At 41.3% G+C, this 17,408-nt stretch overlaps 2 protein-coding genes across 2 annotated transcripts in view; one reads left to right on the top strand and one right to left on the bottom strand.

Moving 5' to 3' along the window:
* Nucleotides 1-3,898: 3,898 nt before the first annotated feature.
* Nucleotides 3,899-8,951, top strand: GPX2 (glutathione peroxidase 2). Its single transcript, XM_042446843.1, has 2 exons — nt 3,899-4,135; nt 8,236-8,951. Exons 1-2 carry the CDS (start codon nt 3,911-3,913, stop codon nt 8,584-8,586), a joined length of 576 nt encoding a protein of 191 aa, XP_042302777.1. The 5' UTR covers nt 3,899-3,910; the 3' UTR covers nt 8,587-8,951.
* Nucleotides 8,952-16,717: 7,766 nt separating this feature from the next.
* CHURC1 (churchill domain containing 1) overlaps nt 16,718-17,408 on the bottom strand; it is a 15,123-nt gene continuing 14,432 nt past the window's right edge. Inside the window, exon 4 of the mRNA XM_042446831.1 lies at nt 16,718-16,893. Coding sequence (XP_042302765.1) covers nt 16,801-16,893 — 93 coding nt within the window. The 3' untranslated portion in view covers nt 16,718-16,800. The remainder of the gene's footprint in view (nt 16,894-17,408) is intronic.

Genomic DNA, 17,408 nt, shown 5'->3' with positions numbered 1-17,408 from the left:
AGCCAACATAGGAGGGGTGATGGGAGTTATAGTCTAGAGACATCTGCAGAGAAGCAAAAGTGGTCATAATGTTATAGGACTACCATCTCCAGAAGCAGCAGCCGCCAACATGGTTAAGGAGGGGTGATGGGAGTTACAATCCAGAGACATCTGGAGGTGAACCTCAGGTTCCCTATCTTTATCTGGAATCTGCTGCAGAGTAAGTGACATGTCAAATCTGATGCACCTCAAACAATCCTCCAAACTCTAGGAAATAAGATTGCTGGATTCTGTGCTGCTGGGTGACCTCTTCAGTACACTAGATGTAGGTTGGAAGTTGTGTGTTTGGTTGCTCTGTCTGCATGCTCATTCTGCAGGCCATTATTTGCTGATACAGCTCTTTGGAGTCAGCCACGGTATATGGGGCTCTTGTGTTCTTCAAATGCACTTGAGAGGTTTGCATTAAGGCAAGTCCCTCACTCCATTTTCTTTTAGAAAATGATCTCTGATTACTGTACTCTGGTTACATGCGCTACCTTGAGCTCACTGGGAATCTGATCCAGCTGTTAATAATTCAGTGAGCTCCTTGTGGCAGGAGAAGCAGAACTCTCATTAGAGGTTTTCATTATCCGGTCAATTTGGAAAAAAGCACACTGCAGCACTGGGAGATCATTTTTTTTCTTTCTCTTTCAAAATATTTTGCTATGAACAGAAATTTACAATCAAGTTAAAAATACATTGTTGAAGACGTCTGCATCGATTCTGTGTTGACACAAGGCATCTCAATATAAATTGCACCTGGAGTGTAACAAGAAAATGGCAACACACTGTAGTTGTTGGACTTGCACAAAAGGAAAGGCTGCTATGCAAAGAGACATGCATGTGTCCACTGTGCTACGTAATGAGTAGCTCATTCTAAAATAATATACTTTCGGTAGCTGTATTTATCATGGATGGTAGACCCCCCTGCCACCAATACTCTCGTGTTAGATCAGTAATGCCCCCTACAGCATCTGGTAAGTTAGCAGGGAACCTGAATTGGTTTACCTTGCCTCCTCCTCCTAATATTTCTTTCTGGCAAGACAACAGGCACCAAAGATGGAGGATATCACATTCTTGGGCAAAACAAGTCACTCTGCTAAAGGGGCAGTTCTGACTGAACTATCATTTCCATAGAAGTCAGTTCCTCATTTCTTATTGACTTCCTGATACCATCAAACCAGAGGCCATGGCAGATCATCCTTTCTGTAGTGAACTCAGCGCATACTCTGAAAGCCATGACTGACTCAGTATGTAATCTGGAACTAGTTAAGCTGCATTTGCTGATTTTATTTAGAAGGGTGTGAGAGGGGGATAGACTGTTGAGTGGTTTTGTTGTTTCTCCTCCCTGACCCCAATAACTTTTAGAAATTCAGATACTTTTGTATGTTTTTTTTTTAAAAATCACACTAGACTCATCCCCATGTGAAGGAATTTACCACCAAAAAACTATCACTTACATCCTCAGGATTTCCACAAGGTTCTTTTATTTTTAAAGTTCTGTTTTGGGGGATTTGGGACAATAAAATCCAAATTCCCTTTTTCTTCCCCACCCCTACTCCCAAATCTGGTTTTCTCTGCCTGCCTGAGGCTTCCTTTTTCTGGATGTAGATAGAATTAAGGGGTTCTTTGGCCTAGTCTACACGTAATTGTATTACATGAATTGCTGTGGATTTTCACACATTTGCTGAAAATGCACAGCCATGCAAAACAGACAGATGGACAGCCAAATGTTCGATAATGTGCATCATTGCAGATACTCTGGTAAGTTTATGGAGTTCTCCCCACCCCCCCCCCCCCCCCCCCCGGCAAAAAGCCTGACTTCCTCTTAATTCTATGTGGCTAGGTCATAGTCTGTTTTATTCTCATGAGGAGTGTTTTAATTGTGTAGAAAGCCGGTCTGTTTGGCAGGAAAATATCTACATGGTTGGAAGTATATCTGCCCCTGCATGACTTTGTCTGAGCCTATACAAAATGGAATTGGGGATGTGGCCCTCCCTCACATAAAATTTTCCACCTTGGCTTTCCAACTGGAAAGGTTAGAACAAGGAGTAGGGATCACTGAAGTCCCTTTACCCCTGCTGAAACTATTATGAAGATGCTCAAACTGGCACAAAAAGTATAGCAGTTTGGGTCTCACTCCAGGAAATTATTAACATCCTGTGATAAATCCACATTTCAAATGCTTTTACTGTATTTTTTCAGTGCTGAAGTCCACAATTCAATGCTATGCAGTAGACTACATAACACAGTGGGCATTCTCAAGGCTAATGTTAAAGCTATGTTGTATGTTAGACTTATTTATTTATATATTGCCTCCCAGTTCCAAAGCCATGCACAACAAGTAAAAGCTATTAAAACAATGCAAACATTAAAAAAAGAAAAATACTTTTTTAAAAATCATTTTTCAACAGTTTAAGAACAATGGTAAAATATAATTTTAAACTAAAGAATTAAAATGGAGTAATTTCAAACACCAAAATCTATAGATGAAACAACATGTGTATCAACAAAGAAAGCTTTATTTTCCATCAGGCTTAGTCTTTTCTACATAAAATACATTTAAAAATCTACTTGGGACATCTCTGTTCTAACATTCACTGCGTGATTTTGCTCATTCAGCTAGATTCCAAGAAATTTCTGTTTGTTCACATTTTCATTTAAAATGTCTAATGATAAGGGAGAAATGATCTTTGGAAATGATGCTGTCCATGCATGAGTAGATACAGCTGGGCTTCCAAATTAATAGATTCTTTATCCATGGATTCAACCATCCACATCTTGAAAATATCTAAAATTAAATAAATTTCCAAAAGCAAACATTGATGTTGTCATTTTAAATAAAGGACATAATTTTACCACACTGTTGTATTTAATGGGACTTGAACATCCACAGCTTTTGGTATCCATGATAGGATCCTAGAGCCAAAGCCTAGTGGATACCAAGCTCCCACTGAAGTAATGGGGGAGAGAGTTGCGGCTGCTGTATTATGTAGTTGACACTTTAACATTACTACAACTTAGGGAGCATTCCTAGATAAATATATTCAGTGGTGCAGTGTCAGTTCATGACAGCTGATGTTGTGTGGCTTCAGGTTGTTTTTGACTTACGGAGACCCTAAAGTGAATCTATAATGGGGTTTTCGTGGCAAGATTTGTTCAGAGGAGATTTCCCATTGCCTTCCGCTGGGGCTGAGAGAGTGTGACTTGACAAAGGTCACCCAGTGAGTTTCATGGATGAGAGGATTTGGACCCTGGTTTCCAGAGTCATAGACCAAGACTCAAAACACTATGCCACACATAGCCTATACACTGTTGCAAACAGAATCAACTTCTTACAATATGCCTACTCTCATTTTAAAAAATGCCAAAAGGTCTGATCATCCTGGTCCTAACCTCATTTTGCCAATGCATCCTTGAGAGATCCAAGTCCTGCCACACAAGCAATGAGCCACTATACTTTCAATTCTTGCCCTCCCAATTTAAACTGTGACCCTCAATGTAATTACTAGGAAAGAAAGTTCTAGTGAACACAGTAAGTGTTACTTCTGAGTAAACATGCATCCAATTGTGCCGTCGCACTCTGTATAAGTAGCCATGTCTTAGGCAGCATGAATTATTTAGAGTTGGCCGCACTATCACAGTGGCTTGGATATCTGTCCTAAGTTGCTGGCTTGCAATGGAATGCACCCTGGCCTGACCTGCTGCTTTGTTCTGAATCAGTAAGGAGCTGGATCAGTAACAAGGGGCATGGCTCCTCTTTCGGCTCAACACTAAGGAGAGAAAGGCCTTTGTGTGCAACCAATCACAGGAGCACCCAGAGAAGCATTTTAAGCAAGCAACTGTGTCTGCCAGGTGCTCACTGCTGCTTTGCCTCTTGGTCCTCGCAGCCATGATGACTCCCATAGCCAAATCCTTTTATGATCTCAATGCCACTGACCTCCAAGGGGAGAAAGTGGATTTCAACAATTTCAGGGGTAGGGTGGTCCTGATTGAGAATGTGGCCTCCCTCTGAGGCACGACAGTGAGGGACTACACCCAGATGAACCAGCTGCAGAGCAAATATCCTCGGCGGCTGGTTGTCCTGGGTTTCCCTTGCAACCAGTTTGGCTATCAGGTAAGTGCCTTTTTTGCATACTTTCTGCATTGCTCTTCTGGAGAGAAAGTGGCTCCTTCCTCAGCAGGATCAGTCTTTCTTTCAACATTGCTGTTGATCCTTTTTTGACACCACTAGTTGGGGATTGGAGACCTATTTTAACTATTGGGACTCATATCTGAGTGGACATGTATAGGAGTATCAGGCTGTATATTCCACGGGACTTAACATTGTGGTGATTTTCTGGTCAACTGAAATGCTGGTGGTGATTAAATCCCAGAGTATGGTATACACACAAATTAAAAATGTATTCTTGTCTCCTTCTACCAAAAAAGCAACCCAAGTATTACTGAAAGAAATGGCAAATATTCAACAAACATGCAGTTTGTTAAAACAACCCTTGTTCTGGCTCTAAATGTGAAAGGTGTATTTGTCATTAATTATGTATTTATTGAAGGTATTTGTCCATCACTTCTCAATGCCTCAGGACCCCAAAGGTTCACTGTTATAAACATGCACCTTTCTTGTTTTTGAAGAGGGAGCCTTTGTATCAAAGGAACCAGGTATATTTAAAATGTGGATTACTCATTTGGATAAATAAGCTGACTGGAGTCCTCTAGAGACTTTGGCAATGGAGTCTTTGGAGATATGCATAAGGAGGCAATAACTGAAATGGTCACACATCTCTCTAGCCCTGGATGGGGTTCCTGTCATATGAAATTGGCTAAGTTGGGCGTCTTCCACCCCTGCAGCATTTAGAATGGGGGAAACTGCAACTATCAAACTTTGCTCTGCCATGCAACTTTTAAAGGCACACAGGCTTTCCTTATAGCACCAGCTGGCAACCCCGCTGCAGATCTTCACTGGACATGTAATACACGATAGACGTCAATTAGATGATTGGTTGCTAGTTAACTTTGCAGTAGTTATGTCAGTGTGGTAGAATTCAAAGACATAGCTGTGTTAGTCTGGAAAATCAGTACGCAAAGGGATCTTGTAACACCTTCAAGACTAACTGAAAGAAAGAAGCTGACAGCATGAGCTTTTGTAGACTTCAGCCTTACATGCATCTGAGGAAGTAGGCTCAAGTTTACAAAAGCTCATGCCACTAGCTTCTTTCTTTCAGTTAGTCTCAAAGGTGCTACAAGATCACTTTGCATACTCTAATTGTGTGTGTATGTGCACGCACACATGCATGAGCAAGTTTCTGTGTACCTTCACATCATTTAACTTTTAGTGATCCATTAATTTCATAGGGTTTTCTTAGGCAAAGAATATTCGGAAGTAGTTCTGCCATTTCCTTCCTCTGAAATAAAGCCTACAGCTCCTGGTATTTGTTGGTAGTCTCCCATCCAAGTACTAACCTGGACTAATCCCACTTAGCTTCCAAGATCAGACAGGATCTAGTGCCTTTAAGATATTAAAGTCAATTGCCATCAGTACAATACTGGTAACCTATAATCCAAGGCCACTAGGGGTTCCATGAGAGATCATAATTTTAAAAAATGAGCAAACTTTTTTTGAGCTGTAGGTCTATAAATATTTTATGCAGGGGTTCCTTGAGCCTTGCAAATAAATTCAAGCATTCCTCTAGGGCAAATTAATAAATAAATATTGAGAAAATCTGCTATAACTGCTGGAGGATGCTTATTGAGACTTAGATACTATTTTTTGGCTGATAAAGGATGATGCACATCAATACTTCGACCTACTCAGGTCATCTAGAATTGCTCAACCCTTAATCATATAGTGGATATGTTGGATATACAGAAAAACCTCCTACAGAAGAAATGAGGTTGTGAAAACAAGGTATCACAGCTCTTGCTGGAATACGGACAGACCATGGGAGAACTTGAACTCCATCACACTCTTTGAGACAGACTGCAGCACTTCTAGTGATTCCAGAGAAAACTCTTCTGATCTATGCCATCTGGAAGTAGAAACTGGGGGAGTTAATTTTAAGAGCAACATTTTCAGAATTCCTGGTCAGTATGGCCATTCTAAGCAAGGCAACTGTACCAATGTTGTAATCCACTATGAATCCCATAATGGGGAAACAGTAGGACAGTAATAAAATAAAGGGAAAAAATACAATTGCCCTTACATCTTTTGTGTTGCAATAAATGTTGCTTCTCTGCTGACAATGCATGTATTTCATTATCTCAGGTGTTTATCACACGGAGCTTTGGGGAGATTTTGCAGCTCAGATCTGACGTGCTGTGGGTCCAACGATGCGAATTCACATCATAACGTGAATGTGTTATCAGACAAGATTCCTTTCTATGGGCGCTTCCACAGTGATTCCAAAATGACCCCTCATTTTGGTGAAATCGGAAAAAAAGTGAATTCACAGAATTCGCTTTCAAGCTCACTTTGATTTCACTTCGAATTGGTCTGGTGTGGAAGATCACTCCGATGTCGCCCCCCTTGGCACCCTGCGTCCTGCTCCTTCATCCCCCCCTCCTCCTTCATGCTATCTCATCCTCTCTGCCACCTTGCCACCCATCCTATCATCCCCTGACTGCTCTTGCATCCCCATCTCGTCCTCTCTGCCACCCTGCGACCTATCCCATCATCCCCTGCCTGCTCCTTCAGTCCGACCCTGGCCCCAGTGACCCCCCTGCAACCTATCCCATAATCCCTTGCCTGCTCCTTCAGCCCGATCCTGGCCCCAGTGACCCCCTGCGACCTGTCCCATCATCCCCTGGCTGTTCCTTTAGTCCGACCCAGGCCCCAGTGACCTCCTGTGACCTATCCCATCATCCCCTGGCTGCTCCTTCAGTCTGACCCTGGCCCCAGTGACCTCCTGTGACCTATCCCATCATCACCTGGCTGCTCCTTCAGCCCGATCCTGGCTCCAGTGACCCCCTGCGATCTATCCCATCATTCCCTGGCTTCTCCTTCAACCTGATCCTGGCTCTAGTGACCCCCTGTGACCTATCCCATCATCCCCTGGCTGCTGAGCTCCATCCTGGCCCCAGTGACCCCCCTGCAACCTATCCCTTCACCCCTGACTGCTCCTTGAGCCCAATCCTGGTTCCAGTGACCCCCTGCGATCTATCCCATCATCCCCTGACTGCTTCTTCAGCCTGAAGGATGACAGCTTGGGAGGGGGCAGAGAAGGAGGACAGCATCCGGAGCCCCACTGAGCATGCACAAGGGTCCCAATTCGAATCGTTGAATCCGCATGGTATGCACCGGTGTGGTAATACAATTTGCACTCACTCCGCTTTGCGTGAATCCGCATCACATGACTTGCCTTGGATTTTATTCTCTCTCAATTCGGAAGGGCAACGGAAGGGCAACCAGGTGTAATAAAACATTCATGTTACGACGTGAATTCACATAGCTGAACCAGGAGTCACCCCAGATCTGAGCTGCAAAAAGCCCTGTGTGATAAACCTCTCAGTCTTCCCCAATCTGGGGCCCTTTCACACCACACAATTATAATGCTATTATTATTATTATTATTATTATTATTATTATTATTATTATTATTAACCTTTATTTATAAAGCACTGTAAATTTACACAGCACTGTACATACAATCTTTTAGTTAGATGGTTCCCTGCCCTCAGGCTTACAATCTGATTCCAAGATATCTGCCATGGCTCCATCCTATGGAATCCTGTAGTTTGGAGACGTACTGGAGGAACTCTCTGTCTGAGACTTCTAAATGTCCCTCCCAAAACTCCTCAAGATTTCAAAGCATGGAGTATGGCAATGGAATCATACTGCTATCACTGTGCAGTCTGAAAGAGCCCTAATGTTTCCTAGAGACATTACATTCCAGCTTCTATTAATACTCAAAGCTAACCAAATATTTGGGTACTTGAGGGGGAAAATTTCATAAGCACCTTTTTCTGGCTGTGAAAATAAATGTGTTGGCCTTTCTGGACAGTGACCCGCTGCACTTTTCCTTATGGTAAAGCCAAATGTACATGAATTTAAACCTCTAATAGAATGTGTGTGTGTGTGTGTGTGTGTGTGTGAAGTCATGCAGTTGGGGGTAGCATGTATCAAAAATTGGTACCACTAAGAGAAACAGGGAACAGACCAAGCTTTGATACTTTGTATGGCAGGTGCCATTTCTCCTAACTTTTCCCCCTTGAACCTGACAGGAGAACTGCACCAATGAAGAGATCCTCAACAACTTGAAACATGTGCGTCCTGGTTCTGGCTTTGAACCCAACTTTACTCTTTGCCAGAAATGTGAGGTGAATGGCAAGAACACCCACTCCGTCTTTGCTTACCTGAAGGACAAGCTCCCTTACCCAGATGACAACCCTTCCTGCCTCATGATGGAACCCAAGTTCATCACATGGAGTCCAGTGAACCGCAACGATATTTCCTGGAACTTTGAAAAGTTCCTGGTGGGTCCGGAAGGAGAGCCATTCAAGCGCTACAGCCCCCGTTTCCTCACCACCAACATTGAGCCTGACATACAGCGCCTTTTGAAGCTTGCCAAATAAGGCAGGGGAAACTGACACTACTTCTGAAGTTATTCTAATAGTTTTAACATAACAACACTGGTCAGAAGAGTGGCTCGAAATTCACTTCACTGTGATCGAAATTCACTTCACTGTGATCATGAGTATCCCCTTACAGATCACCAACAGAATCAAGGAAATGCCCATGGCACCATTCCTTACCCTTCCTCCCTCTCCTTTCCTGCGGAGTGCATTAGGTGCTTCATTCTGGCTCCTACAAGAGCTAATATCAGACTTTTACTAAGTGACGGTGTCCTCCCAAAGCTCAAAAGAGGGAACCTGAAGTGTGTAAAGGTGCTGATCCCACAGCTTTTGCTCGCTGGGCACCATTGGTTTCACAAGTCAAATAAAAAAGAAGTTTAAGAACCTTCTTCTCCTTTTCTTTTATTTCACAGATAGCTACTAAGGCCTACTCTGAACATTTGAAAAGGGGGAGCACTTACAAGGCTGAGATTCCTGAAGATTAAAATTCAATTAAGGAAGAGGTTAAAAAATGCAACCTATTACCTTGAAAGCCTCTGATTTAGATTTCCTCTATACACTACTTCTTGTTTAATGGAGACATCTAAAAGGTTTTCAAATTCAGTTTTTGACTATGGGAACAAAAATGTCTTTTACGTAGCAGTGTTAAACAACACACTCTGCTGAAACTGGTGTTTTGCCAATCTAGAATACAGCAGATTTGGATGAGGGCATCCAGACCAAAACATAAGCTTACAATGTAGTTTTATTAATGGTCTCTTTCAAAACGAATTTAATTGTGCCCCAGAATTAGTTCTGAATCAGCACTTACTTTTTTCAAAATAGCCCCAATCTAAACTGATCTGGGGACTAGTAGCATCTACTCAGCTTTTCACTAGGTTAGGCTACGAAAGGTCAATAGGCAAAACGGACAGTCATTTAAAGACAGTCTTCTCCTTTACCTAATTACATTTTTTGGAAAGCAGAGTTATTAATGATTTATCACCAGCAAAAACACATGATTAAATTACATTATGATTGCAACATAATAAGAGAGAACTTCACTTTTTTGAAATGCAACTGTTCGTTACTAAAATATGTGTATTAGACCTAACCATTTAGGTATGCTTTGTAGTACAAAGTTGTAGCATTCCGGCATTAAAAAAGTATCTAAAGTAACTATTTCAGTTATGTTTGAACAGTGAGAAAGAAGTTAATTTTTAAAAAATTGCAATTATAACTACCAATTTAGGTCCTTGGAATAAGTAATTACTTTTTAGAAGTAACTTTCCAAGCTCTGTTAGAACTAGTCTAGATCAAGTTTGAATCTCTCCAGAAGGCTCTTGCTCACCTTTAGATAACAGACAAATCCTCTGTAGAAGATATAGTAATTATAGGGGCTCAAAACTAGCACATTACGGCCATATTTACAGATTATGCATAACTGTATTTTTTTCTATTGTCTCTACTCAATACATTAACCTATAGAACTGTTGCCAACCTGTGAAGGAATAAAGTTTATTGTTATGGCTTAGTTTAACAAAGAGGGGAGAAGGAACACTGATGTAAGCCTTAGGATCTGGATGAACACAGTTGCCCAGACCATTATATAAATTCCAGCAAATATTCAGGTGCCCATGTCATTCCATAAAAGCACAATCTTAAATCACATTGGATGCATGTTTAATCTAAGGGGGAAGGAGGCAGAGGAGGAGGAGGGAAAAAGCAAACTGAAAGCAGATTGAATTTTGAGGGACATATGCTGCAGAAAAAGTGAGCTCATTTCATGAACTCTGCAGGCAGATGAGATGCCTGCAGTTCTGTTTATCATCCCCTCTTCATCTGACAGTGGCAGACTGCAGCATTCCAGGCTGCTATCGTTCTGTCCAACCAGTAAAGGAAGGATGGTCACACAGGTAAAACATTTGACACAGTGCTGCTGAATCACTCCCTATGCTGCCCAAATAAACAGGAGGGCATCCAGAGAGCAGCACAGAGAGTAACACTGCTGCATAAAGAAAAAGGCAAAACTGAGCATGACCAGACAAATTGCCCTTTCCTTCAGAATATATGAGGACCGACTCAGGGAGCTGGGGATGTTTAGCCTGCAGAAGAGAAGTTTAAGAGATGATATGATAGCCTTGTTTAAATATTTGAAGGGATGTCATATTGAGGTTGGAGCGAGCATGTTTTCTACTGCTCCAGAGAACAGCAATAGTAGTAACAACATTTCTATACTGCTTATCAGTGAATGCAGCACTCCCTAAGTGGTTTTGAATCTGTAAGCCAATTGCCCCCACAAGCTGGGTACTCATTTTTCTGACCTACAAAAGAATGGAAGGTTGAGTCAACCTCGGAGCCCTGGGATTGAATTCACAACTTTGTGGCTGCCATACTGGCATTTAATCACTGCATCACCATTAATGCAGATTCTAATCCTTGGTGGGAACAGAAGAAAATTCAGGTCTTCCAATTGCATAGAAATGCAATGCTATTAAGCAAGAGGATGCATGGGTTTCAGCTATGCACTCCAAATTGTATATTACCTACGCTTAAGCTGCTAATGCGTGTTACTGTTATTGTTGTGATTGCTGTGTGCGTTCAAGTGGTTTCCAAATTATGGTGACCCTAAGGTGACCCTGTTATGGGTTTTTCTGGGGCTGACCCAGAGCAATGGATTCCAACTCCAGGAAGAGATTCCAGAGCAACATCAGGAGGAAATTCCCGATAGTAAGAGCTGTTCGGCAGTGAAACATATTCCCTCGGAGAGTGGTGGAGTCTACTTCTTTGGAGGTCTTTAAACAGAGGCTGGGTGGCCATCTTTCAGGGGTGCTTTGATTGTGCGTTCTTGCGTGGCAGGGCATTGGACTGGATGGCCCTTCTTGTCTCTTCCAACTCTATTGATTCTATATGTAAAACCTAACACATAAAGTATCTCCTGGCACTTACATGCATTTTTACACATACTTTTTGCATCTGTCCAGTGCTTAATGCTTGGCAGCTCCTCTTCCATTCAACACACATACCCCCAATATATTCATTGATTCCATATTCTAGACCTAAGGAAACCTAAATCCAGCTCCAGCCATTCTTTCACCATTACCATATCATATATTACAGAAAGTTTAAGTTTCAACTGCAAAGGGACACCTTCACCAAATGCAGATATTTCCAAACAGAGTATCTCTTCTCAATATCCATTTTTTCTCTCTCTCCTGCAGGTAGGCAAAACTACATTAGTATGCAGTAGACACAGAAAGAACAAGGCCAACTTTTGCAAACTGGGTCAGCCATTCCATGCAACATGACTCCCATTAAAAGCATGGCCCAGTCTTAGCAGGGCTCACGTTGCTAGATGGATGAAGAGAGATTTCACTTTCCCTCAGCCCTGCCACTGTTCAACCATATAAACCTAGGAGATTCATAGTAATGCAAACGTCAAAGCTCTAAATCCAAAATAAAGACTAGACTTACATTATGTTGTAGTCACAAACAAGGTGTGGAAGGGTTATACTACTGCCCTTAACAAGCACCAGTTCTTTGTAGAGCCATAACTTTCCCGACCTCCTTGCACGGCTGAAGGAACGAGGCCACATTGGTAGTTCTCTTTATACACTTAAAAGCATCAAGGCCTGTTTCTCATCACTACCATATCATATTTAGTGCCAAGCACTGCAGTGAGGAATGGCATAAAGAGCAGTCAGAGACCCTCCTTCACAATGTTTGATTTGTTGCCATATAGAGCTATTTCCCTGAAGTGCTAAAGTGCAAAAGGAAAGAAGCATATGTGTCTAATGGACTGAGGCAGAAGGCCAGGTCTTAGTGGGCGCCTTTTAGCTTAAAAGATACATAAAATCTATGATTCTCATTAATGTCTCCACTTTGTCAAGCTTTCCAGGAATTAAGATCAATATGCAACGTTTAATATAACAGAGCCAAGAAATTAACGCCAACCAACAAGAAAGGAAACCTAAATGCAACTTTTAGCCCCCACTAAACTATTGAATCAATGGAAAATTTAGTAAGTCAACAGGAATGTAAATCCCACTGATTCAATGGGTCTATTCTACTCTACTACAATGCAAATTTATTCCAAAGCGTTTTCTCTATATTAGGAAATGGAAAAGAGATATAACAAATGAAGGAAACAAGCAGAATCATTGAAAGTAACTCATTTATTGAGCTTTCATGGACAACAATTCACTTCTATCAGTGCATATGAAGAAGTGGGATAATATCCCCCCCCCCCATTTTAAGCTGAAACAAATTAACATGGCTAGGTCTCTGAAAACTCTATAGTAAGAAAGCAAAATGAAATTCTGCCAAAGGAGCTGCTTGCTGTTTAAAAATTTAGAAACAGTGGCTGCACTTCAGGCTCATTTAAGTGTCATTGATTTCAGTGGAGAGAATCATATGCACAACTCTCTCAATGTGAAAGATGCAATTTAAATCTTGTTTAACTGTGATGTATTGCATCCATCAACCCACTCAATAAAACATGTCTTTTCACTCTGAACTACTACTTTTCCAAAATTTTAGCCGGTTGGATCAGTCATTTAAGGAGCAAACATTTCAATACCATCCATTCATATCACATTTTAATGAATACTACAATTAGAATTGCCTTGCTGGATCACAAAGAAAGGTGCATCACACTAAGTATCCCGACTTCCTAAAGTGGTCATCCAGAAATTCATATCAAAGAATGAAGATGATGATCTTGACTCTATCCACACCATCTGGTAATCAGGTATACTGATTCTATTTACCTGTCACAGCTAATAGTCAAAGACAGGCTATGCTCTATTCCAGGGGTAGGCAATCTTTTTGGGCCGGGGGCCGGGTTGCTGTCCCTCAGACATCTGGGGGGCTGAAGCAAAAAAATAAATAATTAAATAATTTTTATTAAAAAAAATTAAATATATAAATAAAGCAGGACAAATGTAGGACAAAATTTTCAAATGGAAGACACTTTAAAAAAAAAATGGAGGACACACGAAAAAATTTGCTGATTTTTTAAAAAATGTTAATATAAATGCATGTTTCTGAGGCTTCTATAGACAATTGCCCCCCAAAGGCCCTGGCAGCAATCGGCGGCAGGACTGGGCGGTCCCAAGGCCTCGCCGGGCCGCATCCGGCCCGCGGGCCGCAGGTTGCCTACCCCTGCTCTATTCTTATGGCCAATCAGCTTGATAACATACAGGCTGGTCTGTGCTAACACTGGACTTGTGTTGAAACATCTGTGTACATCTTTCACCATCTACCCAACTGTTACATTATCACAGCAGATTGTAGTTTTCTTGATAGCTGTTTCATGATGTAATTTTGATGCATGAGAAAAATCTGGCTCTTAAGCAAGGAGTAGCATAAATACAGGAGAAACAATAAATGACTCAATGTACATTTCAGCACAGCATTTGGGTCATGAAAACAGACTTTCAGAATGTCAACTGCAGCAAGAGCAGAAACCAGTGTAGAAGCAGCCACTACTGTACAATCCTTCCAAAACAACTGATGAAATTTGTAGCATTTTCATACAGAGTTGATTCTTCCAATCTTGGCTGGAAGAAATGAACTGTGTGTTATACAGAGCATATGCATTCAAGAAATGTGCACTGGCTAAAGGTATTATGCTTTGCACAGTTCCTAAAGGATGAAACATCACATTTTTCTGATTTGCGCTTAAAATACCCCCTCACAGTTAATATCAGCTGGTTGTTAACTGCATTCTAACTAAAGCTAGATAGCAATGGTCACGTACCACAAGGTAGTATTGTCACAGATGTCTGCTGGGCCAAATTGCTCAGGACAGAATTGTAACTGGGAAATGAAAGCACTCCCAGGTTTGCTCCAATTAATTACATACATAATTTTTATAATTGGTCTGTATGCCACCTACAGGTTTAGGGAGCACTATATGGTTGTCATGGGTAGGTAAGCAGTTTTAATTTAAATATCTTGTTGGTGGGCTGCACTAATTTCAGGCATCAATAAACCACTTGCAAAGATCAAGTGTCTCTTGATCCCTAATGAGCGAGATCCACAGCAGTGCTGTGGTGGGAAAATTCCTTGTTGAAATAAAAACTATAGAAAGATGGAGTCACCTTTGTCAGCCAGAGAGATGGTTTTTGAAATAAAGGCTTGGAGTTTAGGGAAAACTAGAGCAAAGGAATAGTGAGTGCATCTTGACCTGAATGGAAGCTGGCACCAGTAAAAAGACATAACATAAACTACTGAGATAAGGACATTCAGAAGCAAGGTTAGGAGGGAAGCCACTGAATTCCTACAGGAGGGGGTAAGGAGTGATGATGCAGTTTTAATGTATGCATGTATTTCTGTTCTGATTGTAAGAATTCTGTATGTTTAAATTGTAATTAGCCAATCAGGTGTATTGAAGAAGCTTCTTTGTCTTGAATAATATAAAAAGAGCCATTTTGTCTTGTTCGGGGTTCTCAGCTTTTTGGAACTTGAATTCCACTGAGTTCAATGTTTTCCTTTGTCGACAATTGGAAATAAACTTATGGATTTTCAATTACTAGGTCCTCTTGCCAATCCTATTGCTCTGCCAATCCTAGAAATCTAAGTTTCCTGAAATTTCTGTTACATATTTGGCGAGCCAGCCAGGAGCCAAGGCAAGCAGGAATTGGCAGAGTGGGAGAAATTAACTCTTTCCTGGCTACATATTTGTTTCTACTACGAGTAGATTCTTATCAAGGCCCTGCGCGCACTTCAATACCTTTAATTGAAGAGGGATAAGATAAGGATTGGCTCATGTGGTGGAGTCAGAGTCTAGCCAAGGAGACCACTTAGTAATTTGAAAATTCACTGGGGGAAAAGGAAAGGGAAAAGTAAAAAATAGAAAAAGAATCATCTCTTCAGGAACAGGTAAAGTATAAAATATAGGGAAAAGTGCACTAAAAAGGGAGCCTCGTTGACCGGTCCAAATCTTTGGATGGGAGTGGGAGAAAGGACCCCCTCCCTGTGTTAGCTGAGCCAGTAGCAAAGGTTCTGCCCAGAGAAGCCTTCTTGCCAAAACTCAGGAACCGGGCCCCTAGGGAACATAAGCAAGGAACTGGGAACTGAAAGATTGTAAGTATAAATTAAGTATTGATTGCCAAAGTGTGAAAGTATAAGGCACTTGCTCAGTTGTGCTGGGGGTAGTTAATCTACTGATCTCCAAGTGCCAATAAATTGTTTTACCTTTTGTGTGGTGGCAAACCTTTCCCTTCTGTGGTATTTTGTTTTAAATAGCTAGAAGTTAGGTGCTGGTGAAGAGTTGGAGGAGAGCATTGGTCTATTGTGAGTATAAATTGTGGTTGTGGTATTTTGTTTCATTCTGTCTGGTTGTGGTGGAGGCTCCAGTAAAGACTGTTGAGTTCCAGTAAAGAGTAAAACGTGGGTATATAACGTGTGGAATTTGTCTGTATGTAGTGCAAATATTCAGTTAAGAAAAATTGTGTTCTCCTGCTGTTTCTGTCCTTAGCCAAGCTCCTGAAGAAGCAAGACTCAGGGCTGAATCAAACTGCTGGATGTAACTAGAGCAGCTACACTGAATCAACTGCTGAATGGTAAGTCAACAGATATGTAGACCCCACTGATTCAGTGGGTCTATTCTAACTAGGACTAGCAACTGGATTAAGGGTTCAGTGCCATGAGCCAACTCTCCACATGTACTTAGGAGCTTGAAACTGGGTCTTCTTTCACTTATGAGGACAGCAATAGCTGGACAAATGTCTGTTTTTTCTCTCTCTCCCTTTTCAAGGCTTTCTGCAAGACCCTGCTTCCTACAGCCCAGCCTTGGAAGATGTAAAAAAAAACCCAAACCTGTTGTCATGTGCAGAAAGCATTGGAGGAAACAAGCTTTTTTTCCTTTTCCATAGCTTGCTGCAAGTAAAGGCTTATCTTCTTCCTTGTGCTATCTAGAAGTGAGGTGCATTTTTTCTTTCAATGGAGAGGTTAAATTGAGTAGCAAGAAGAGACAGAGGCTTGCCTGATAAATCAAGCTGGTATTTGTTGAACCTGTGCCAATCACTTTAACTTTCTGTATCACAGAGGGCACCCTGTGACCCTCCAGATGTTACTGAATGGTACCTCCTATCAGCTCTAGTCAGAATAATTCATGATATGATCTTGTGAGAAATTGAAGCCCAAATGATATCTGAAGGGCAACTGCCCACCATTTTTATACATGTTTATAAATCAGTACAACACAGTCAATTAAAAAACCAGAACTCTTTAGAACAAAGGAGTCATCAGATGAGGATCATCTGGTAAAACACTGATGGAATCTTCTGCCCTGCCACAGAGCATGCACAGCATGGTGTACTCCTGTAACAAGAGACAATAATAGGAAAGTGAGAGAAGACATTGGCTTTATTTGTTGCACAGACAAATTAAATGCATAGATGCATTCCCATAACAGTGATCATATGCCAGGCAAAACTAGCATCTACTTAATAAAACAACACAAATTAAATTCTTTAGGTAATCAAAGATTGCTGGTGGTTCACATGCTAAGAGGTGGCAGGAAACTTAACTATCCTAAATGTTAACATGGTGAAATAGTTGTTGTTGTTGTTATTATTATTATTATCCCGCTCTTTTCCCAGAACTGGGACCCAGAGAGGCTTGCAACATTAAAAGAATAATACAATAGACAACCCATGTCACATTTGTACAAGCCATGGTGGAACTTGCTTACTGTTGGGAAAATTCTTCAAATCTTCTTTTCTTCAGCTGTTTTTTGTGAGATTCTAGCTGATCACCTGCTCATAGCAATATGCCTTTTCTTAGAATCATAGAGTCGTAGAGTTGAAACAGACCACAAGGGCCATCCAGTCCAA

The sequence above is a fragment of the Sceloporus undulatus genome, chromosome 1, assembly GCF_019175285.1.
Source record: "Sceloporus undulatus isolate JIND9_A2432 ecotype Alabama chromosome 1, SceUnd_v1.1, whole genome shotgun sequence".
NCBI classification, from domain to species: Eukaryota; Metazoa; Chordata; class Lepidosauria; order Squamata; family Phrynosomatidae; genus Sceloporus; species Sceloporus undulatus.
The sequence above is the reverse complement of the archived record's forward strand: the minus strand, read 5'-3'. Positions and strand labels throughout refer to the sequence as shown.